The 24,620-nt window shown below is 36.8% G+C and overlaps 1 protein-coding gene across 3 annotated transcripts in view; it reads right to left on the minus strand.

Moving 5' to 3' along the window:
• The window catches only part of LOC121410620 (major facilitator superfamily domain-containing protein 6-like), a 28,449-nt gene extending 12,791 nt beyond the window's left edge, over positions 1–15,658 (minus strand). The window contains exons 1-2 of one of the 3 annotated variants that reach the window (XR_005969363.1): positions 13,431–14,115; positions 2,694–2,923 (exon numbers count right to left, since the gene is read on the minus strand). Coding sequence is in view for 2 of the 3 variants with exons in the window: in XM_041602848.1 (XP_041458782.1) it covers positions 2,694–2,757 (64 nt within the window). In the remaining variant the exon portion in view is untranslated. Of the gene's footprint in view, positions 1–2,693; positions 2,924–13,430; positions 14,116–15,482 lie in introns of those variants that run through there. The other 2 variants (XM_041602848.1, XM_041602840.1) reach the window with 2 other exon arrangements.
• Positions 15,659–24,620: the final 8,962 nt, after the last annotated feature.

The raw sequence follows: 24,620 nt of genomic DNA on the forward strand, positions 1-24,620 counted from the left end.
TGTACTACAGAGCAGCCCGACCTGTCATTAGGATAACTGACATCATCCAAAAGATGTACTCGGTATTATATACAGACTCAATATTTCACTTTGTTTTATCGGGGTCGAATTGAAAAGGTTAATTCTCTTAAAAATATAAATTCGTAACTGTTTTACATTTTCTTTATTGATACCTTCGTAACTGATATTACCATTACTATATGGTTATCAGCATCAGTATGGGCCTATTCTTATGAGCATTATCATCATCATCAATATTTATCATCATTAAGTTCGGAAAATCTCATTTCTGGTATATTTGCCTATTTCACGGACCCCATCCATTCCCGTCTTCCCCCCCCCCTCCCGTCTCTCTCTCTCTCTCTCTCCCTCCATCTTCCTTTCTCCTTTTCTGGGTATTGAACACGATAATAGTCATCTCCTCAGGCTCAGTCAACAATCTGAGCTAGTGGTTACCTCACTCTCTTGCTTTCTATGATGATGACGATGATCACCATGGTTGCCATGGAAACAATCGAGTTTCCACCAATTTGAGCATAACCGAATATTTCCTCCTCCACTGCCTTCCTTTATCGATGCTGCCTGAAAGTCATCACCTATAATTGACACATCTCTCACCCACACAATCAATCCTCTATTTGTATACGACCTAGTGGCATACATGTATATAAGGAGTGGAAGGGGAGCACGTACCCCGGGTGTCACTTTCAAGGAGGCGCAAAAAGGGAAAGGGGCTTAAATGCAGAAAAGGAAAACATAAAATAAAACACTTTTAGAAAATGAATCTTGTATGTCTATACCCAGAGATGAATATTCATGTCAACTTTTAATTAGTGACTTATTTTCTTCAAGAATTCTAACAAACAGTCCTTAAAAAATCCGAAATAATCCTTTTTCAAATGCAAATATCATAGGTTTTCATCTCTAGCTGCGGGTTAGGATGTTGCTTAGTTAATCTTCATTAATACTCAGTTACGAACAGTTCTGAAATACATTTTTTTCTGGTTTAAATGTCAAACCTTTTCATCACGCGCTAATTTGATAAGGGAGATACAAATCCCCTTCATTATTTTTGCAAACACTGTTTCACTTTTTAGGTGAGGATATAAAAGAAAAATCATCTCACGATTCGCGCTTGCATTACGCCGATGAGATTTTCATGAATATTACATTCATCCTACATCACTGATAAATCCAGAATACGATACATTCTTTTTTAGAGAGAACATATAGTCTTGGATGTTAGGCGCTGCAGGAAACTGAAAATACATTGCATAGTATTTATGACCCCAAGAAGGGCCCCGACAAAGTTTATCGAAACAAAATTACAGTTCGAAAATACCTTTAAACATTCACAAAAACAACAAAAACAAAGGAATTTAATTTGTGGACAAATTATTTTGTGTAGATATTTGTAAGAAATGTCAAAATGAATGTTTTCATTAAAATTAGCATTCTACTATGTATTAAAACCGAGTCAAGGGCAAAAGCATAATTTCATACACTTATTTTCATAATTACTTTAAAAACATTTTGATTTTTTTTTTATAAATCTTTCTCTACAGTCTTGTACACTGTGAAAAAAAAGAGTAAATTTACGTTGGTCATTTTTTTGTTGGGTAATATATACGTTGGTTATTGTTTTGTTGGGCATTATGTGCCCAATACTTAGGCAAATTTTTACTCTGCCGCTGCCAAAATACAGATGTCCAATTGTTGGGCTAGTAATTGCCCTGCTGAGTGGTAAATGTTGCGAAACTTTACGATCACGAGTTGCGCTTGCAGCATGCTACACACGGTCGATAAGATATGGAGGAGCTTCTAGATGACTGGGGGCTGGGGAGCCTCGCTGAATCTTTCATAGATGAGTTGCTTAAACGTTTTTTTAATTTTTTATTTTGGACTTTACGTTAAGCATAATTTGTAAGGAATTTGTCAGAATAGGCCTACATACATGACATATATCTGACGCTGTTTTGTTTTTGCTTCACTCACTTGAGATATGCACTTGCACTTGTATGCAGCGTTATTGTGCATGCAAAGCACTTTCGGATAAGGTCTCCGGATCGACACGGACCAGGTACACGAAGTGAGTGTAGGCCTTGCCCAGATGTTGGGTTAATAACTTTATTAAAAAGTTGGGCAAATTAATGTCCCCCAAAATGTAGTTAAAAATATTACCCAACAGTTGGGCACATTAATGCCCCAACAACGTTGGGTAAAATATTGCCCAGTAGTTGGTAGGGTTGACTATCGGCCCAACGTTGGGCAAAATATTGGGTAAAATATTGCCCAATTTTTTCACAGTGTAGTTTACACCCAGCTATAAGCGTGTGTAATTTTTGTGGCGATCAGCGACCAAGATGTGAAAATGGGAGGTAGGATCAATTTGGGAAAAAATGGTCTGAAATAGCCCAGGTGAATGAAGGTTAAGAAGTCAGAAAAAGTGCTTTCATCGTCATGGCATGAAGTCTGAATATTGGAACAAAAAAATGTGGATTTTCATTTTCATCAGAATTTTTTGCTCATTCGTTCTACCATTCCATATACTTACCTTTTTTTATTCAACCCCCTGCCATTCCCTCTCTCCCTTTCTCTAACCCTCCCTCTCTCTTTATCTCTCACTCACTCATTTTGTTTTAAATTTCTTTGAAAACTTCTTCCATGTATTCAAAGATGTGTTCTTCACTTACCTCCCAGATACGTGAAGTAAATCAGCTTGATGTGCAGGAAGTCTTTATTGATGTTACACGCCATCTTGAAACTGATTCCTTTCTTCTTCTTCCAGGCTGGTACAGTCCGCCACTGGCGTATTATCGTACCTTAATGCAAGATCTAAAGATCTTGGTGGAGCGCAGTCAAATCGATGATCTTATTTTCCCCAGGCTTTGTAAAATACGTCAGAACTAGTTTCCCTCTGAATCTGCAGATAAATAGAAATAGCAAGGGTTAACAAAATTCAAGGGTGACCAGACGTCCCGTATTTCCCGGGATTGTCCCGTATTTTGCCCCTTTGTCCCGGCGTCCCGACAAACCCTTCCCGGGACGCCTATTTGTCCCGTATTTCAGAATATTGAACAAAATGTAGTGAATACATTTAAAAGTGACGAATTTTCATGTAATAACCAACAGATGACGAAGCAGAGACAACAATTAAATCGATAACTGTAAACTTTTGCAAGTTCTGCGGTGATTTTCTTGCTAACCCAATACAGTTCATTGTAAACGAACTGGCCTCCTGCCCGTGTGTGGCAGGCTACTAGACTAGCTATAGGCATGTAGGATCGATAGGTGCAAACAATCTCACATGATAAACAGTTTTTCATCCAAAATGATCACAAAATCTGCGGGAAATTCTTAAAATTATATTATGGATTCTGAGATTAATGCAATCGGAGGAACAAGTTATTGTTCCAGCTTTCGTTTTGAGCTTTGGTGTGGATGATGCCGTAATGTTGCATCTATTTTTTTTTAATTTGACAATATGTTTCACTTTGAAATTTTATTCATTTCTACAACATCTTACCTTTAATTTTTTTTTCAACACATCTAAAAAAACACCAAATAACATTATGATTTTTGTTAAATGATTGGATTTTTTGTTTGCTTGAAGTTTGAACTTTTTTCCTCTTTGTTTCTTTTCTACCCTATCCTTCCTGCTTGTCCTTTTTTGTTCCATCTATCTTTATTTCCTATCTTTCTTTCCTGAACATTTTTTTTCTCTCTCTGTTCATTTTTCTTTCCTTCCTTCTTTATTTGAATTTCGTTCTTATCAAATTTCCTTTTTTATTTCCTTCATTCTTTCTTTCCTTGAAATGTATTTGGCTTCCTCCTCTCTTCCTCTCCTGTTTCTTTTCGTTCTTTCTCTCCTACCACTATGCAGGCGCGTAGCCAGGGGGGCGGTGGGGGCGGTCGCCCCCCCCCAAACGTCCCAAAAAAGAAAAAAAAGAAGGGAAAAAGAGAGGAGAAAAGGAAAAGGGAAGAAAGGTAGCTTTGTGTTTTTTTCCTTTTTATTCATTTTTTTTTCAAAAGAGAAACTCCTTCATTCTCGCTCTGTATCTTTATATGAATTTTGCTTCCGCGCTGCGCGCGGTTAAATGACAATATTGAAGTTCTCCATTGTTTCCCCCACCTTTTTCTAACCCTATTTTCCAGCTCAGCTATATGTGTTTCTTGCCAGATAAAGCTCAAATGTATATAGTGCATGGATTTAAAGGGGAAGTTCACCCTGAAGAAAACTTTGTTGTAAAAATAGCAGAAAAAATAGTAAAAAATATTGGTGAAGGTTTGAGGAAAATCTGTTAAAGAGTAAGAAAGTCATTAGAGTTCAAAATTTGGGATTTGTGACGTCATAAACGAGCAGCTGCCCCATGTGTTATGTAATATAAAATGTATGAATTTCAAATTTTGTATGGTTCCTGATGACTTAATTTTGTTTTCTTTTCATGATCGGGTGTGAATGATTTGTCCATTGATATACAAAAGTTACAGTGAAAACCATTTTCAATTTTCTGAGAAAATGACATTTCATTGATTTTTTACCATTCGCTATGTAGGAATGCTGCTCGCATATGACGTCACAAATCAAATAATTGAAATTCTAATAACTCTTCAATTATTTGATGAATTTTTCTCAAACCTTCGGCAATATTTTTTATTATTTTTTCTGCTATGTCAGGGTGAACTTCCCCTTTAAAGTAAGGTTAGGCCGAAGTATATGAAGTTATCCTTTTTTTATTGATCACGCAACTTCTGGTCGGGTCGACTCCGGGCGGGTAAAATCTTTATATCAGTTTCTGCCGTCACCTCCATAAAGTCAACTTCTCCTGCTTTTCAGCTCATTACTAAACAACCATAATTTTGGGGCAAACAGGTTCCTAATTTAAAAAGAGGAAGGTATAAAATTCGTGTTGTTTTGAATAAAAAAGTACAATATTTTTTTTTATCAAATTCTATTAAATTTCATGTCATTTCCCTGCACATTCGTTTCCTGTCCTGTTTTGCGCCCTCAGTTTTGAATTTTGAATGACACTTACGTTTCTTTGATTCAAAATGAAGAGCTTCAGGATAAGTCAAAGAAATTAGGCATCCTTCAATAATTCACAGAAGTTTCAATTTTTTGCGCACTATTTTCCTTGTAATGAAGTTCAGTAATCGTAGAAAATCAATTGAAATAGAGCCGATGGGGTACAAGATACCTGCATTTGATGAAACGTCCGCCCTTTGAAATTTCAGAGTTTCATTGCTCTGCGCGGGAAGGAATATCTTCCTCCCGACAAATACATTTCTTCTCTTCTGTTTTGCGAGTTAAAGATATGCGCTGTCGCTAAATTGTTTGTAATCAATTCTGATCTTTCCAAGAGAAGTATTCAATATATCTTAGAGAATACCCTTTTCTCGGGACCTTTTCCATGGAAAAAATTATTTAAAAAAGTTTAGCTTCCGCGCTTCGCGCGGGGTTATTAGTATTTTAATTTCCTCCATTGTATTCCTTTTTTGTGCGTTCACAATCACTTTGAAAACAAGGTTCAAAATCGTCAACTGATTTGGAGCTGATATAGGTACTAGAGACAAGAGAGATAGCTCCTTTTCATTTTAATTTATGAATCACCAAAAGCTTTGCGCTTCGCGCTCTGTAAGTGTTGGCATGCTTCGCGTGCATTTACCGCCCCCTCCAAAATGAAATCCTGGCTACGCGGTTGCCACTATTTTCTCTTTTTTCGTTCTCTCCTCCCTTCATTCTTCCCTCCCCCTCTTTCTTTTTTTTTTTTATTTTTCCCTCTAATTCTTTTCCCTTATTCTTTCTTTCCCTTCCTTCCTTCCATTCCTGTTATTCTTCTTTCTTTCAAAGAATGAAGGAAACATATTTCTTTACTTCATTCTTTTATTCCTCCTCCTTTTTCTTACTTTTTCCCCTTTAATTCTCTCCTTTATTTTGTCTTTCACACATTTATTCATCTTCCCTTCTTTTATCTTTCTTTCTTTCTTTCTTTCTATATCATTTCAAAGCCAATGATATGGAAACCTTTTTTTTATCTCTTTTATTTTTTCTTTCATCCTTCATTTATTCTAACTTTCTGGGTTTTTTCCCTTCATTTTCTTCGATCTTTCTCAATTCATCTCTTTTCTTTCTCTCCTTCATTCTTTCGTTCACCCTCACTTCAATTCTTTATTTTTTTCACAAGTCTAACACTGTGCGTGGAAATCTTTGTTGATCTTTGTTTGTCGATTGTCCCGTATTTCATTTTGTGAAATCTGGTCACCCTGGACAAGTCAAGAAGGGTTCGAAAATGATAAAGTTAGAGGGGTCGATAAACGTTTTTTTTCTCTCGTTAGTCGTATGTCCGAGCACTAGCATCTACGGAATATAACCGTCGGGATATCCGTTCAAAGTTCTTGTTGTAATGCTCATTCATCGGATCATGTCAATGAAAAAAATACCCTTAGGAGGGAATTTTCTTTTTAAATCAATCCCGGATGGCATTGTGTGAATATAAAGCAGAAGAATTGAAAAGAATAATCAAGAGAATACCTGTTACAAAAATCACCTATGCAAACAGCGAGCAGAACGGGGAGCAGCATGAGAAACAAGGTATATAGGAACAAAATGACCCCAAAGTCGAATGTGATGAACAAGTTGAGATTTTCTGTCTTTAAGCATCTTGTCTTTATTTCACCCTTTATTTTCCCCCCTCTTCATCTTCTTTTCCCTTTTAAATCATAACATAGAAGGGATTGGTCGCCTCAACAACCCTATATTATAGTAGGAGTTAGTAGGAGTAGTAGTAGTAGTGGTAGTAGTAGTATAGTAGTAGTAGTAGCAGTAGTAGTAGTATAGCAGTAGTAGTAGTATAGCAGTAGTAGTAGTAGTAGAAGTAGTAGTAATAGTAGCAGTAGAAGGAGGAGGGGGAGTAGTAGTATAGTAGTAGTAGTAGTATATAGTAGTAGTAGTAGTAGTAGTATAGTAGTATTATAGTAGTAGTAGTAGTAGAGTATTATTAGTAGTAGTAGTAGTAGTATAGTAGTAGTAGTAGTAGTAGTAGTAGTAGTAGTAGTAGTAGTAGTAGTAGTAGTATATAGTAGTAGTAGTTGTTGTAGTAGTAGAATTGGTAGTAGTAGTAGGAGGTGGAGGAGTAGTAGTAGGAGGTGGAGGAGGAGTAGTAGTAGGAGTATGAGAAGTATAGTAGTAGTAGTAGTAGTAGTAGTAGTAGTAGTAGTAGTAGTAGTAGTAGAAGAAGAAGAAGTAGTAGTAGAAGAAGTAGTAGTAGATTTACTCAGTTTACCTTGACTGGTTAAACAATTTTCCTTTTATTCATTTGTTCTTTTTAATGATATGCCTTTGTTATAATTTCATATCAAGCATACCGCTCTACCTTCTCGGACGGTCTTTCAAATTGTTAGTAAAATACATCGCCTCATAGCTTTTAAATCTTATCTCGCACTTACCACTATTATCTTGAGTACACTGTAATATTTAGGTGGTCTGTCTTTGACAGATCACCTCTTAATTTCGTCAGAATTTTTTTATTATTATTTATTTATTTTTACGGATTTTCTTGTCGCCAAGTTATCTCAAAATGGACTTGGTCAATTTCATTGAATTTCATGTCATCTATAGGATCTGTCATGGACACGTCAAAATAAGCTTTTCAAGGTCATCAGGTCATGATGACGTCATCTAGGCGCCATTTTGTAAAATCACATTATCAATCACATCTCCATTATCAATTATCAAAAATCAATCAAATTTACATCACATCAACTTCAGGTCAAGGGTCATTAGGTCATGTCATCAGAGGTCACCTGCAGGTCACGACGCGCGCGTACGCGCGCGTCAAAATTTTAAAATGCTCAAAATCACTTTTTGACCAAACGAGAGTACGTTTTAGGTCATTCTAAGCATTTCAAAAATTTGCGCGCGCACACGTGTGCGCGCGCGTTTCCGCGCGTAATGCCTTAACGCTACACAAAATCACCGTTTTTTTACATCATTTCATTGATAATAAAATTCTGAACAATTTGATACCTTGATCAACCTTCTACGACCATTAATAACGAAATTAACACCCGTTAAAGTCTGCAGCACGTGTGCGCGCGAGCTCTCACTATAGGCCATATATGGGCAAAAACATGCCTATTGTAAATTCACTGTAGCTCTTTAAATAGTCCGTTGACCCCCAATTTTTTTTTCATATATCGATAGAATATGAGTTGTAGATTTGATTTCATGTCATCAATGTCCCTAAATTATATCGTGACGTCATCAAAATGGCGCCTAAACTAAAACTTTCATTTTTTCAAAAATGTCGTCATCAAATTTATGCAAATTTGGTTGTAACTTCTCGAATATAGATCGTTTTTCGCCCAGATTTCGATATGTTGTAGTTTAGAATGTACTCTTTCTCCTTAGTTAACATAAATATTCGTTTTGAGAAACGCATCATTGCGTAAAACAGCGATGAAAAGAGGCATGTCATTTTTCCTCATTTTGCGTGTAATCTCTATGGGACATGACTTTTTCTCAAAACCAGATTCGACATTCCTCTATTTCGTGAGCCATATCTCCATTTTTTCTTGTCAGTTTTCTTTAAGCTTTTAGTATGTTGTAGCTGAGATTCTAAGCTTTCGGAAGTGTGCCCTTCATTTTTTGATCAGATGCCGGGATCATGCCCGTATTTCACTTGCAAAATTGGACTTGTAATTCTCAAAATTGCTTACGTGTATTCTCTATGGGGAATATCGTGGCTTTGACTGCTTTCTAAAGGGCGCGGGTTCGAGTCCTGGGGTGAACAAGATGAATTTTTTTTTTCCCTTTTTTTTTTCTTTTTGCCACTTCTTACATGATCCTTTATGATAATTAAAAGGTATAAAAGTTTAAATTTAGCAAGATAAAACAGATTATAATTGCTTTTTTCATATCACATGTATTTTGCGTGTAATCTCTATGGGACATGACTTTTTCTCAAAACTAGATTCGACATTCCTCTATTTCGTGAGCCATATCTCTATTGTTTCTTGTCAGTTTTCCCTGAGCTTTTAGTATGTTGTAGCTGAGATTCTAAGCTTTCGGACTGTCCCCTCCATTTTTTGATCAGATGCCGGGATCATGCCCGTATTTCGCTTGCAAAATTGGAATTGTAATTCTCAAACTTGCTTACGTGTATTCTCTATGGGGAATATCGTGGCTTTGACTGCTTTCTAAAGGGCGCGGGTTCGAGTCCTGGGGTGAACAAGATGAATTTTTTTTTTCACTTTTTTTTCTTTTTGCCGCTTCTTACATGATCCTTTATGATAATTTAAAGGTATAAAAGTTTAAATTTAGCAAGATAAAACAGATTATAATTACTTTTTTCATATCACATGTATTTTGCGTGTAATCTCTATGGGAAATGACCTTTTCTCAAAACTAGATTCGACATTCCTCTATTTCGTGAGCTATATCTCCATTGTTTCTTGTCAGTTTTCCCTGAATTTTTAGTATGTTGTAGCCGAGATTCTAAGCTTTCGAAAATATGCCCTCCATTTTTTGATCAGATGCCGGGATCATGCCCGTATTTCGCTTGCAAAATTGGAATTGTAATTCTCAAATTTGCTTACGTGTAATCTCTATGGGGAATATGCTAGCTCAATGGATAACGCATTTGACGTGTTCGTCCGTATTGCTGACGTGTAGGTCCGTGTTGCTGACGTGGTGGTCCGTGTAGCTGACGTGTAGGTCCGTGTTGCTGACGTATTGGTCCGTGTTGACGACGTGCTCTGCCGGCATGATCCGTGTAGATCCGTGTGAAGCTGCCGTGTTCACAGTCATCTGGGGCAAAACTATCCCGGACCTCCCCGGATCATGCCGGCATTGCCGTGTTGATCCGTGAGGTATAATCATCTATCTTGTATGTATCTGTTTGAAGATGTATGTCTGACGATTGTCATCACCACATCAATAATCACATTTAGTAATGGTCAAAACTTATTCTTAGGATGTCTACGATCAAGATTATCAATGATATCTATATGATTTATTTCATACATCAGCCGACACTGAATGACAAATCATGACAGACCACCTAATTCGTCCGCATGACGAATTAAATTCTAGTTAGGTGGTCTGTCTATGACAGATCACCTATTGATTTCGTCAGAATTTTCTTTCTTTATTATTTATTTTTAGCACCTATGTTTGTCGCCAACTTTTCTCGGAATTGGCTGAATCAATTTTGCTGATTTTTTCGTCATACATAGAATCTATCATAGAGACGGCATACTAAGCTTTTGAAGGTCATATGGTTATGATGACGTCATCTACGCGCCATTTTGTAAAATTCTTCATTTGATCATATCTTCATTATCAATTATCAAAAATTAACAATATTTACATGACATTAACTTCATGTCAAGGGTCAAATGTCAATGTCATCAAAGGTCATGTAGAGGTCATGACGCGCGCGTACGCGCGCGTCAAAGGTAAAAACATCGTACAAATGACCTATAAAATTTTTTGGGTACGTTTCAGGTCATTTTAAGCATTTCAAAAATTTGCGCGCGCGCACATATGCGCGCGCGTTTCCGCGCGTTACACCTTAACGCAACGCAGAAAAACCGTTTCTTTTAATATCATTGCATTGCTAATAAAATTCTGAGCAATTTGATACCTTGATCAACCTTCTACAACCATTAATAACGAAATTAACACCCGTTAAACTTTGCAGCACGTGTGCGCGCGAGCTCTCACTATAGGCCATATATGGGCAAAAACATGCCTATTGTAAATTCACTGTAGCTCTTTAAAAAGTCCGTTGACCCCCAATTTTTTTTTCATATATCGATAGAGTTTTAGTTGTAGATTTGATTTCATGTCACCATTGTCCCTAAATTATATCGTGACGTCATCAAATAGGCGCCCAAACTAAAAATTTCATTTTTTTCAAAAATGACGTCATCAAATTTATGCAAATTTGGCTGTAACTTCTCGAATATAGATCATTTTCCGCCCAGATTTCAATATGTCGTAGTTTATAATGTACTCTTTCTCCTCAATAAACATGAATATTCGTTTTGAGAAACGCATCATTGCGTAAAACAGCGATGAAAAGAGGCATGTCATTTTTCCTCATTTTGCGTGTAATCTCTATGGGACATGACTTTTTCCCAAAACTAGATTCGACATTCCTCTATTTCGTGAGCCATATCTCCATTTTTTCTTGTCAGCTTTCCTTGAGCTTTTAACATGTTGTAGCTGAGATTCTGGGCTATCGGAAGTGTGCCCTTCATTTTTTGATCAGATGCCGGGATCATGCCCGTATTTCACTTGCAAAATTGGAATTGTAATTCTCAAAATTGCTTACGTGTAATCTCTATGGGGAATATCGTGGCTCAATGGATAACGCATTTGACTTGCTTTCTCGAGGGCAGAGGTTCGATTCCTGGGGTAGAAAAGATGATTTTTTTTTCATTTTTTTTTCTTTTTGCCACCTCTTACATGATCCTTTATGATAATTAAAAGGTATGAAAGTTAAAATTTAGCAAGATAAAACAGATTATAATTGTTTTTTTCATATCACATGTATTTTGTGTGTAATCTCTATGGGACATGACTTTTTCTCAAAACTAGATTTGACATTCCTCTATTTCGTGAGCCATATCTCCATTTCTTCTTGTCAGTTTTGCCGGAGCTTTTAATATGTTATAGCTCAGATTCTGGGCTTTCGGTAATGTGCCCTTCACTTTTTGATCAGATGCCGGGATCATGCCCGTTTTTCACTTGCAATATTGGAATTGTAATTCTCAAAATTGCTTACGTGTAAAGTCTATGGTAAACATTAATAATCACATTGAGCAATGGTCAAAATTTATTCTTAGGATGTCTAGAATCAAGATTATCAATCATATCTAAATTATTCATTTTATACATTAGCCGACTCTGAATGAAAAATCATGACAGACCACCTAATTCGTCCGCATGACGAATTAAATTCTAGTTTGAGTTTATATTGTATTTGTTATTGCAATTTTATGATTATTTTGTTATATTGTTTGATTGTTAATTTCATTTGGATTTTGTTTTAATTCAGAAACATCTGTTAAATAATTCAGCTTTGAAATTGCGATCACTTATTTTGAACAAAATAATCTTAAAAAGAGATTTTGAACGTTTTTGAAAATATTGAAGGATTGAAAATTCATAATTCTTCCATGATTTGAAATTTAAACATCCCATTATCCCGGTGAACAGAGCTTTGACTCTCACTTTGTAATCATATCTATATATCACGGTGGCCTCGCGTCTTTTAATTTCCAAGGCTTAATTTATAATCCATACTTAGCCATTCTCCACCAAAGTGAATGGTCGGGTACCCGGCACTTTGAAAATTCCTAATGGAATGCTCTCCTGGGAATGGAGAATAATAATAGTAATAATAAAAGAAAACATGGAATAACCATGGTAACGTCATTGTAATATTACCATACGGCCATGTGTCTTGAACTCGCCCCACAAAAAGGTGGTTTACGCTTTTTCAATTTTCATTCTGTTTAACATACGATATCTCGGTTGAACGGAAATGTATTGTTATAAAATTGGTATCATTTTAAAACTGAATATAAACTCTATCATGTTTAAAAAAAAAAAAAAAGAATGAGCGCAATGGCATTCAAATTCGCGACACCGCGATTGATAGAAAAAAATGGCGAGGGTGCTTGGTCGAGGAGGGGGAAGCGGTATACACACAAAGTCTATGGGAAGGTCACGTTTCATATTTTAAACATGAATAACTTTGGTATAGAGGGGACGAGAGACTTAATTTTAGTCTTATTTTTAAGCTTGAAGTGAGTAGTATAATAATCCAGCACTCTTTACAATCTATTTCAATTAACTAACTTTAATTAGCGACAGTTAAGAGAAACCCTGAAATTCTATGCAAAACACACTTAAAAAAATTATTGCATACGAACAATAATTATGGCGTGATTTTTCGGCCGAATGGAGACGTATTAATATGAAATTGGTGTCATTTGAAAGCGGAGTATAAGCTGTATTCATGTATTAGAGCTTATATGCTTATCAATTTGTGTCATTTTGCTCGATAAAAATTAACAAAACGGCATATCGCCATATATGATTTTACCGTCTCGATCTTTACTGCAAGATACATCCATCATGAGATAGATCAATCATACTCATGGTAAAACCATTTTTACTAAGTATTTTAAAGATATAGTATTTTGCAAAGGTATCACAGTCAAACAAGATATGAAGCCTACTCCAAACCGTTTAATGGTATTCAGAATGAATTGCCCAGACTCTCAGTATGCATGCCATCTGCGTGTTTATATTCTGTGATTGCCATATCACACTTTAGAAGTCGATTTGGCAATTTACTTAGTAAATAATTCGAGATGATAGTACATATATAAAGATGAATGGACATATATCTCACCTTTTCGTCAAATATGCATGGCGCCTCATAATACTCCAGTCAACGGAACGCCAATGCATTCTTAATTTTGTTGAAGCCATTCATTGATTTCCTCATCCATACAGATCATAACAATAAAGGTTCTGACCTCAAACGGTACCATTGAATGTATTATTGATCATGTCATGCATGCGGATTATGGCTATACACGAATTATCATTACTCACACAATGTTGTTTTTCCTATGCAGCATACGGGGACAGCATATCAGATTTATTACGAAATACAGTTGCATAATTATGGTAAAGGAGGAAACTAATGGTCACAAATATGACCTAGGCAATTGTGTTGAAGTAGCTAGGGCCTGTATGATAAACCGACTATTTGGCGCGATAAAGGGTGTCTTTAAAAACCTCTGAGCGGAAAGAGTATCATCAGTAAACCGAATATTATTATAAAGGTTTGATACGTTTTCTATGATGGTCGACACCTGAGATCATAATGGCATAGGGATAGGAAGATTATCCACCAGAGAGGGGCAATAGTTGTTTCTCTTTTCATTCCGATCATCCTGTTGCCGAGGTCGACTGGGACTTTTCGATTACCTTTTGAGTTTTGTTTAAAGTTTCGAACCATGTCTCATACTTATCATTGTTCAGTGCTCCATTCAGCTTTGCAAAGCGCCTTTTGTATCTTTATACTGTTTTATTTACCCCCATTTAATCCAACTACCAACGATCCCACTCAACTGTGCCCATGGTTACGCTTTCGTTCTCCTTTGTCTCTCTTTTTTCTGTCAGTTTAATATCAATGTTTTTCAAACTGCTTAATCAACCTCACGCCGTACCACCTGCAACCAAATGTTTCCCTTTTTCTGGTTATCTTTGCAAGGTTGGATGGAGTTTGCCTTTTATTGTATATATTTATTAATCATATTTCATAGATACCGGTATATAATATATATAATCATAATGATAATAACATATGATTTGTATAATAGCGCACGTATCCACCTTGCTAGGTGCTCAAGGTGCTCCTATATTACCACGGCTAAGCTAGTCTACCGATTCTGGTGTGCACAGCTTTTTGAGGAATTACCAATTTACCTCGCCTGGGTCGAGTGCAGCACAGTGTGGAATTATTTCTTGCTGAAGGAAAACACACCCTGCATGGCTAGGATTCGAACTCTCTGTTTGAAAGGCAAGAGTCAGAACCACTAGACCACGACGCGCCCGTATATATATATATATATATATATATATATATACGTGTACAAACATTTCTAATTCAGCCATTGAATGTTTTGATGCCTAATAAAACCATTATCATTATCATTATTAAGAATGCAGAAAAATAACCCTCTTCTCAAGTTATTTACTTTATTTTGATTATTTTCTCTATTTATTCAAAATCATATAGGCTAACATGAAAAAGGTATAATCGCCTCTCCCCAGTGCACGGGGTAATGAGCCCAAAGAATTAGAGGGGGAAAGATATGGCGTGTCGGGGAAAAAAATATAAAGTTATCGCGAGCGAGCAAACGTAAACATTTTGATTACAAAAATCAATTTTTGTGACAGAGTTTGACAATATGTATTCAGAAAATCACATGATATTTCCTTTTTTCCATGGTCGTTATTTATTTTTGAGGGGAAAATTAAGTACCCCGAGCCCCTCCCCATCTATCTGTACGCCAGTGCCACTCAGTGCCGCCCAAAATTTTATGATCAAATTAATGTAAAAGCCAGAAATCAATGTTTATATAACCAAGACTTAAGCAGTCGAAATTGCTTATAAATTTTTAGCAGATGTAAATGTATGATAATACAGCAAAGCATAATAGTTATAATCAGTTATGATAATGGTTGCGTGTATTAATTATCAATCGCGCAGTCGCGCTTAATCTTAGCATGTACCATAGAACAATATTTACGCGACCGCTCTTATCTTTCACAAAAGTGAATAACATATGTTATGTAGGCAAACGGTGTTTAAAAAATGCAATACCAAAGTACATGCACGCAAGGTAGAATATCCCATACAGATTATATGGCATATACATTAAATGCTCACCTCAAATAATCGAATCTTGCAGTGACACACAATTATTTCCTGCGGAGTTCCAGTAATTCGATTCGTTGGAATCTGGGCATTCAGATACACAGCATCCAGATATTTTATGAGAGAGATGCGATGGCAATCCTTACTCTGCGGCCCTTGATAATGATATGACCATGAACTTTAGTAAGAGAAGTTGCGGCGAGTGGATGTCGCGCCATTCTGAGCGGGTTTACAATTCCCCAGCCGGCTGTCATACGCCCCTCCCCCTATCCCCCACCCCCTCTCCCGATCTCACACACTGTTTTAACATGTTTTATTAAGGATTTCATTCCAATTGTTTACAATGATATCACCCCTTGCTAAGAATATAGGCCTAACACTTAAACAACATCAACATTTATCAATTACATATTGCATAAGCATAGGGAATGGTTCAGGGGCGTCGATCCATTTTTCAGATGGGGGGGGGGGGGCAAAATCATGAATCAACGTCCCAAAGGAGCTCGATCACTTTTTTTCATATTGTTTTATTCTCATTCCATGAACAAAAATATATAACATTTCAAATTAACATTTCAAAACACATAATATTTTACATTTCATATTTGGACTTTTTTCACTAACTTAATACCAGCATAAATCATATATAACTTAAAGGAGAAACAATGAAATCAGTTATAAAAATGGTTGAAACACCACTCCTCCCCCCCCCCCCGCCCCAATCAAAAGTCTTCCCTTGCACATTTGTGGAGGGCTATTTATACATGGAATACAAAGAAAGAACAAAACAAAGTAGACCCAAATCCAAAACAAACCAATTAACAAATAGATATACTGACACTAGGATCCCCTTAAAAAAATACATATAATATGCCTCACACTTTTCCTTTATCAAATATTCAACAATGATTTAAAACTATATGAGATTACTTGGCTTGCACTCATCAAAAACAAAGCAAATCAAAAAAAGAAATCGACAAGTAAAAAAAAAAAAAAAAAAACATCCCAAAGAATCACCCATCCCAAAGGAAAACTTCATTATCCCTCTCCCCCAAAACACACATACACACACCCTCACATACACCCTCACACACACCTACACAGTCACTTTCTCCCAAATCACACCTGGATATCGCCCTCAGTCCTGCCATTTCGGTACATTCTCTCCCATTTTAATAAATGCTTGTCTAACTTATTCCTTTTAATAGCTATTGCTTTTTCTTCATTTCGATATTCTACGACTTTCTGAATACTCTCTTCTTGAGTAGGAACTCTACCTTCTAACCGTGTTACAAAATTTCACTTCAAGATCGGATCCATTAATTCCCACATGTATATCTTTCCACTCTGCATTTTGAAGCTTTATCAAACTAAGTTTTTCAATGACCCTCTGCCATAAAACTTTAACATCATTACAAAGCCAGAATAAATGTTCATAAGATTCCGGGTTATGTTTACAGAATGAACAGATATTAGTATCTTTAAAACCAAATTTGAACCAAATTTGAACAAAGAGAGGGCGATCACACAAAGCAAACAACCCCCTCCCACACACACACACACACACCCACACATACACCCTCATAGGCCTATATGTATAGAGAGAGAGGGGGGTGGTCTTGTAGAGAGAGGGCGAGAGAGAGACTCATGAGAAAGTGACACATAAAAATAATCATTTCACCAACAAATTAATCAACAGATTAATGCGAGCTGAAGTTTTTTGTATACTGACCTGAAAGCTGGAAAAGGTACCTGTTTAGGACTGTAGTAACTCATGAGGATATACACATCTCACTACACAGATAATGCAAGTGCCGAGAACGAGCTGAAATTTCTTTATGCTCTGACCCGAAAGCTTGATATTCTAAGTATTTTGGTACCAATGATTGAGATGGGTATCCAAAACAACATAGATGCGAGCGCGAGCTGAAAAATTTGATATTTCGATCTGAAAAAATTGACAGTTTACTGGACGTTTTCATTGAAGAACAAGATATATATCCAACAAAAGATAATTGCAAATCGAAGCAGGAGTTCTTTTGAGGTTTAGAACTGAAAGCGGGACATTCCATTCACCTATTTAATCATTAAAAGTATGGGTTTTCGAAATGATGCGAGCGCAAAGCGCGAGCTGAAATTTATTATATTCCAATCTGAAAAGCAGACATTTTGAGCACAATTTTAAATAAAGAACGAGTTTTGTATCTAAATCTCGCTTGCTGATATCTGCGTAACCTTACAATCTTATTTCATTTTTGCACATGCGGAATTATTGGGAGGGGGGCAAAACGATATGTTTGCCCCCCCATATTTTCATGGGTGGGGCGATCGCCCATCCCCCCCCCTGCTCCCCTCCCCCTTTGGTTCGACGCCTCTGGAATGGTCTATTTGAAAGCTTCATTAAATTGGGATTTGAAAAGTCCGGGATTATTTCGTGATCAGAGAGTACTGGGGAGGGAATTCCAAAGGGTATAGGGCACTATAAGAGAAGAACCTTTCGTCATGCGTCTTAGTACTTAGACTAGGTACTGGATTTGTTGAATTGGTGTCCTTGAGGGGGTGTAAGGAGAATCAAGTTCAGAAATATATTGAAGGGCAAACCTTACGGGTCCAAATCAATTCATTTAAAAAATTTTTAACCAGATTCTTTTTTTTCCAACTTGTTGATAGCGTGAACAATATAGGAAAAATTGATTTTCAGTAATACCGAGATTTTTAAGGAAAAAAAGTCACAGGCTTCATTTTGTCCATTTAAAAAAATGGATCCACCCTAAATATTCCTTTACCAAAAAGATTAATGTCGAAATCGTTTTACCTCTTTTACAAATATTTTGATTATTAAATATAAAAGGATTAACCTCCCCTTCAGAGTATCGATATTTCTTCAAGTCTTGCCAAGCCTTCATCATTTGTGAGTAAAATTTGGGGTATTTTCACATTTAATTTTGAAGTGTCAAAGTCACACAGAAACAGAAATCTCCTCCAGCTGATCGAAAACAAAGATCAATATACAACTTCCATCCTGCATCCCGTTCTCCATAAAGTAATCGCCTAAGCCTCATCATGGACCTATAGGTCCATAGCCTCATCAAACATTCAGACAAAAACAACTTAAAATTCATCATTTTTAAACCTCCTTGTGGGTAATCCTGGTACATTATATTTCTCTTTTTCTCTCACCCTCACACACAAACACCTGCACACAAACTCCTTCAACCTCACACACACGCACACACATACCCTCAACCTCACACACACCCTCACACACACACATTCTCTCTCTCTCTAAATATATCTCATCCCCTCCACGATTCCACATCTCACACTCTCTCTCCCTCCCTTTCACAAGTCATGTTTAGCTTCATAAGGTTATCATTATGGCTGTCCTATCTACCCCCAAACCATCTCTAGAAACCGTCTTCAAGGGAATAAACCATCACTCCGTTCATTTGTGTCGGTCAAAACGCAAACATGCATGAAACGCTGAAAAAAAAGAAATACCAATAGACTTAATCATTGTCGAGAACCATAAATGCATCAATCAATGATTCGACGTTCCGATTCCGATAAGATGGTGACCTTATAACATCATCGTTCTCTGGTGTGTTCTGTGTGGTGGGTGGGCTTGAAATAGGGGAAAACGTTGTGACGAGTGAAATAACTGTGTTTTGTTGCATTTTTGTTTCTACAGCCGAACAAATTGGATTTCAATGCATCATACAATTTGGGGGTAAGTCTTATGTGATTTAGAGCGACATGCGGGGTATCGACAACAGCGCGGGGTGTCGACAATAGCGTAGGCCATTCCGCATACGCTCTCTACAAAGCGCAAATTCCTCTGAAAACGCAAGTCAATTCACAATGGACAGATTGGAGGTCATTGTCGAAAGTTATTGCAAGTACATCGTTCCCGGGGGTGGGGTACTTACATTGACGAGTGGATACCGGGCGCAACCACGCTTAAAAGGAGACAGAGAGGGCAAGTAATACGTTTAGGCCTATGTAACGTTATAAGGGTGTCAAAAACGATGTTTAAAATACTGGAAAAAAATTGATATATTTCCAATACTTGTAGGGTTTTACAAGCCAAATACTTGTTAAAAGATGCACTTTTTCATAATCTGGAAAAGACTTGCTTCACTTGTTCAGGGCGCTTTTCGAAACCCCATGGTCGTGCCTGGTATCCACTCATCAATGGAAGTGGTCCCCCCCCCCGAATTCGAATCTAATCCCCCATTTCTGGGGAAAGTAAAACATAATGCCCATTTATTTTGTGCTAGAGGCATATCGTTTGTGGTGATCTGACAAACGGAATCAATTGCCCGTGATCCACCAATAGTCCACACCCGGGGGGGGGGGCACTTACATTGACGAGTGGATACCATGCGCGACCAAAAAAACACGTAAAAAGGATGTCTTTTTCACGATAGGGCACGTTACGTACGTAACGTGATAAGGGTGTCAAAAACACAAAAATAATGAAAAAAGGGTATCTATTTCGCTAGGAAAATTACGTGTTTAGGGTCGAATTTGCGGGGATTATAAAACAAAATTAAAATGTTTTATAAAGCATGTCCTTTTTGGCCCAACACTTCGTGTTTAGAGTCCGATTTGCGCGAGGTGTAGAAGGTGGGGTCGTACTAAACCAAATAAGGTATAAAGCCGACGACCGAAGGACCCGTAACAATAAAACATTCCTGTACTTGTTTAGGGGTTCATTTCAGGGAATATTTGAAAAGAGTATCGTTTTGTTTCCAATACTTGTTAAGGGTAGGCTTTCACACGGCAATACTTGTTAAGGGGTGCATTCTAAGAATATGGAAATTACGTGTTTAGGGTGCTTTTCGAGACCCCATGGTCGCGCATGGTATCCACTCGTGAATGGAAGTGGCCCCCGGGCTTTCACTCTATCCCTATCTCTCCCCACCACCTCCTTCGACTTAACTGGAATCGAGTGATCTCAAGTATGATCTTATTGGTGTCGGCAAAAGAAAGTAAAGTATAGACTAGCTAATAGCACAAACACCAAATGTGGGTTAACAAAAAATAATACCAGTTTGTATAGTGAGGTCGGTCAATGCGCCAATTTCGTTTAAAGTTCGATGCTGCGGTTGATGTTAAAATATCCGCAACACCATGCTGATCTTAAAGTGATGCTCCGGGCTGAAAATGTTTATATTTCTAGATAAATAGAGTAAAATTCACAGTGCAAAATGCTGAAAATTTCCATCAAAATCTGATGACAAATAGCGAAGTTATTGAACTTTAAAGTTTAGCAAAATATTATATTGTGAAAACAGTATATGCACGTTGTCATGAATGTTCATTAGGTGGGCTTATGATGCCACATTCCCACTTTCTTTTTCTTATGTTATTACATGAAATCATTAATACTTCGGGGTTTTTTGTGCATGTGTGATTGTGTGAATGATTTGTCTCTCTTGTAATGAAACAGGTTGCAGCAATGAATATCTAATCTAACCAGTGGTTATTTCAATATTTTTGGTTCTTGAAGGAAAAAATGAATAAAAAATATAATAAAATACGAAAGAACAAGTGGGGATATGACATCATCAGTTTGCTCATTGACTATTCATGAAGACATGCCTAAAATCTTTAAAATGCCATAACTTTGCCATTTGTCTTCAGATTTTTTTTTGGAATTTTGCTCTGTGAATTTTACACACTAATAAAGAAAGGTTCAAAATTGAACCCTGAAAGGTTGATGCAAAATCAGCACCCTATATGGGTTCAAAAATAATATGGAACCCCTGATTTGGGGTTTATTTTTGCACCCTGCGGGTTCAAAATTGCACCCCTAAATTTTGAATTATACCCTATAGGCGAGCGGCGAGAGGCCAAAATTTCGGACTTTAATCCCCCCGACTGGATCAAAGCAAAAACATGCATAATTTTGAAGGAAATTTTCTGAATTTTTCAGAACTGAGAGTTAAAAGTGTCGCAGAGTGTTCACCATATAAACCATCATTGAATAGGCCACGCCCATTTTTGTGATAAATGCAAAGCAACAACTTAATATTTAGATCTGTTAATTAATTATACTAATTTATATATAAATATAGAATTTTCAAGGATAAAATCACTACAGATTGAATGATATGATAATGCCTAGCAACCATATATATATTTCATACATATTTGATTTCAAAATCGTTGCCTAGCAACATTATTTTCCCTAGCAACCATATTCACTTTTCAATATTCTTTAATTTTTTTACCAGATTAATGCATTTTATAATTTTTTTAAGTTTTTAATTTGTAAAAACTAATGAAAAAGGTAAATTTTGATGAAAAAGTGATAAAAAAGGAAGACTAGGATGTATAATGCATATATGATCATGAAAAGTTACATTATTGCCGTGTTTGATTAACCCCTGCATGTGACGGATTTCACTCGATATAATATGTTTGTGTGTATTTACGACTATATGCATCATTTAATGGATATTGTAATATTGTTATAAATCAAATAGATACCATCCTATGTCATGTTATCTGTTCTAATCTGAATATTTGAGTATTCACAGATTTTTCTGTTACCTATGGAAACCATTTTATGTTGCCTAGCAACAGTATTTTCCCTAGCAACCATCACTTTTTGGCGATATTTCAAGCCTGTAACCTCCCCAAAATTCCTGTTTTTGGTCCTCAAAATGCATCTTATACTATTCTAAGCATTTATTGTGGTGATGACAATAAATTTCAGCCATCTAGCCAAGCAATCAGCATATTGAGAGAGGGCATGGCTGTATACAGAAAACTTTTCCTTGGGGGTGGCAAGAAAGTCTCCAAGAAACGAAGCGAGGAAGCAAAGTGACTGAGTTTGGCAAGGGATGCTTTTTCATAGTAAATGGAAGGATATCATGCACACTTTGGTGAATTTTGTGAAAATTTTTAGTTAGATACCCTGTGTCAAGTTATCTGTTCTAATCTAAATAATTCAGTATTCATAGAATTGTTTGTTACCTATGGAAACCATTACGTTGCCTAGCAACAGCATTTTACCTAGCAACCATCACTTTTTGGCGATATTTCAAGCCTGCAACCTCCCAAAATTCCCTTTTTTGGTCCTCAAAATGCATCTTATATTATTCTTAGCATTTATTGTGGTGATGACAATTAATTTCAGCCATCTGGCCAGGCAGTCGGCATATCGAGAGAGGGCATGGGTGTATACAGCCGACTAAAAGTCTGTCATAAAGTGACCGAGTTTGGCAATGGACGCTTATTCATAGTAAATGGAAGGATATAATGCACACTTTTTGTAAATTTTGTGAAATTTTTTTAGTTTAAAAATGGATCTTGTCGCTGGAAATGTGTATTATTAACAAGATCATTTAGTTTGTTATGTGGAACATTTTATTATACATTTTAGGAAAAGTAATATATATCCAAGACCAACCAATAAGTCTCAAAGTGTATCCAAGACCAGCCAATAAGTCTTAGAGTGCCTGCCATGGGAAAACGGAATTATTTATCTTATGGAAAATATAATTCCTATACTGTAGTGATTGTGAACTCTAAAGCTAAGTACTATGTGAGGTTCCTACTAAAATATGTAAATCACAATGATCTATCAAAGTTTCTTTCTGCAATTCTGGCAACTCTGTACATTGTGAACTAAAAAACTAATTACTTTATGAGGTTCCTACTAAAATATGTAAATCACAATGAACTATCAAAGTTTCTATCTGCAATTCTGGCAATTCTCCTGTGTTGTTGGGAGGTTTTTTTTCTTTTGTTGTTGTTATTATGCCAATGGATGGGCAATAGGGCAGTTAAAACAGTAGTATACTTGCAGACCTTCAAACAGGATTGCTGGTTTATCTGCACAACTTGATGAAAAAACCTTTTCAATGATCACCTGCCACGATTTAAACACAGATCAAGAGACCCTCAGTATGTCGTATATTAACTAGACAACAAAAATTACTCTAATCTGTGCCTGTTGCTCACTAGAATCGATTAGTCTCTGTACATTAGTGGGCATTAAATTACTGATTCCAGCAGTTAATTAGCGGGTCAAATATCTGTTTAAGTAGAATTAAAATGGCAAAGTCCTAACCATTGAACTTATGAGTATTCCCATTTACGTTCTTTCTATAAACCTCCGAACCAATCTCTCTCCCTTCCTTGAGAAGCCACCTCCGATCGAGAAAATGTAATTATTGGGGATTTCAACAGTCACAGCACTATCTGGGGGTATGGAGAAACCAACGAGATGGAGAACTTGTGGAGAACTGGTCAGATGCCAATCAGATTGCATCACCCAACAAAATGTGACAAGGTTGTGCTTGACCCTCTCCCGCACACTCAATATCAACCTATTGGGATGAAGGTGAATGAAGCCATCACTCTACGCACAGTTCCCTTTCACAGATGATTCACCCTGAAGAAAGCAATCTGGGAGCAGTTAGATATGGACACAATATCATCCACAGGATCTTCCAGCACTTCCTACTCATTACGACACATTTGGAAAGCTGTTGAAGAAATCCTCACAGAAGAATATTCCATGAGGATGCTGTTCAAACTATTCTCCGGGCTTGACGAATGATGCAGCTGCTGTACAGTAAATATTTCAGCAGCTTTGAGAATGACCCCTTTGGTGCCGATACACTTGAATGTGGGGGAAATTGACAACTGCCATTATGGATAATAAAAAAGAAAGTGACAGTAATTTAATAAATCAATGGACATGACTCACAACAGCAGAAAAGCTGGGGAAAACGATTCGGATCCTTGAAAAACGATTCAAACTATACCACTAGTGACCACCGACCAAGTGGCCCACTATCTTCTTGTGTACAGCCAAGGTAACCCTATTTATTGCCCACGAAGGGCCAACCATTTAAATACACAAGACAATTCAGCCTGAACGTCTTGTCTGCTTGTGCTAGGCTATCAAAGGGAATAATTAAGAGCAACAAGGAACCTGGATTAGATGATGTCCTCTGTGAGCAGATCACCCTTCTTGGACCAATGGCTGCTGACATGTTAAACTACTGTTTGCATGAAGAAAAAAAAACAATGGCAAGAGGAAATTTAGGGTAGTTGCCAAAGTCGAGCTAGGCAAAGACCCAATCAGAGTTACAGAAAAATCTCTCTACTCTGTCACACATTACAAGC

The sequence above is a fragment of the Lytechinus variegatus genome, chromosome 1 (genome assembly GCF_018143015.1).
Source record: "Lytechinus variegatus isolate NC3 chromosome 1, Lvar_3.0, whole genome shotgun sequence".
In the NCBI taxonomy this organism is placed as follows: domain Eukaryota; kingdom Metazoa; phylum Echinodermata; class Echinoidea; order Temnopleuroida; family Toxopneustidae; genus Lytechinus; species Lytechinus variegatus.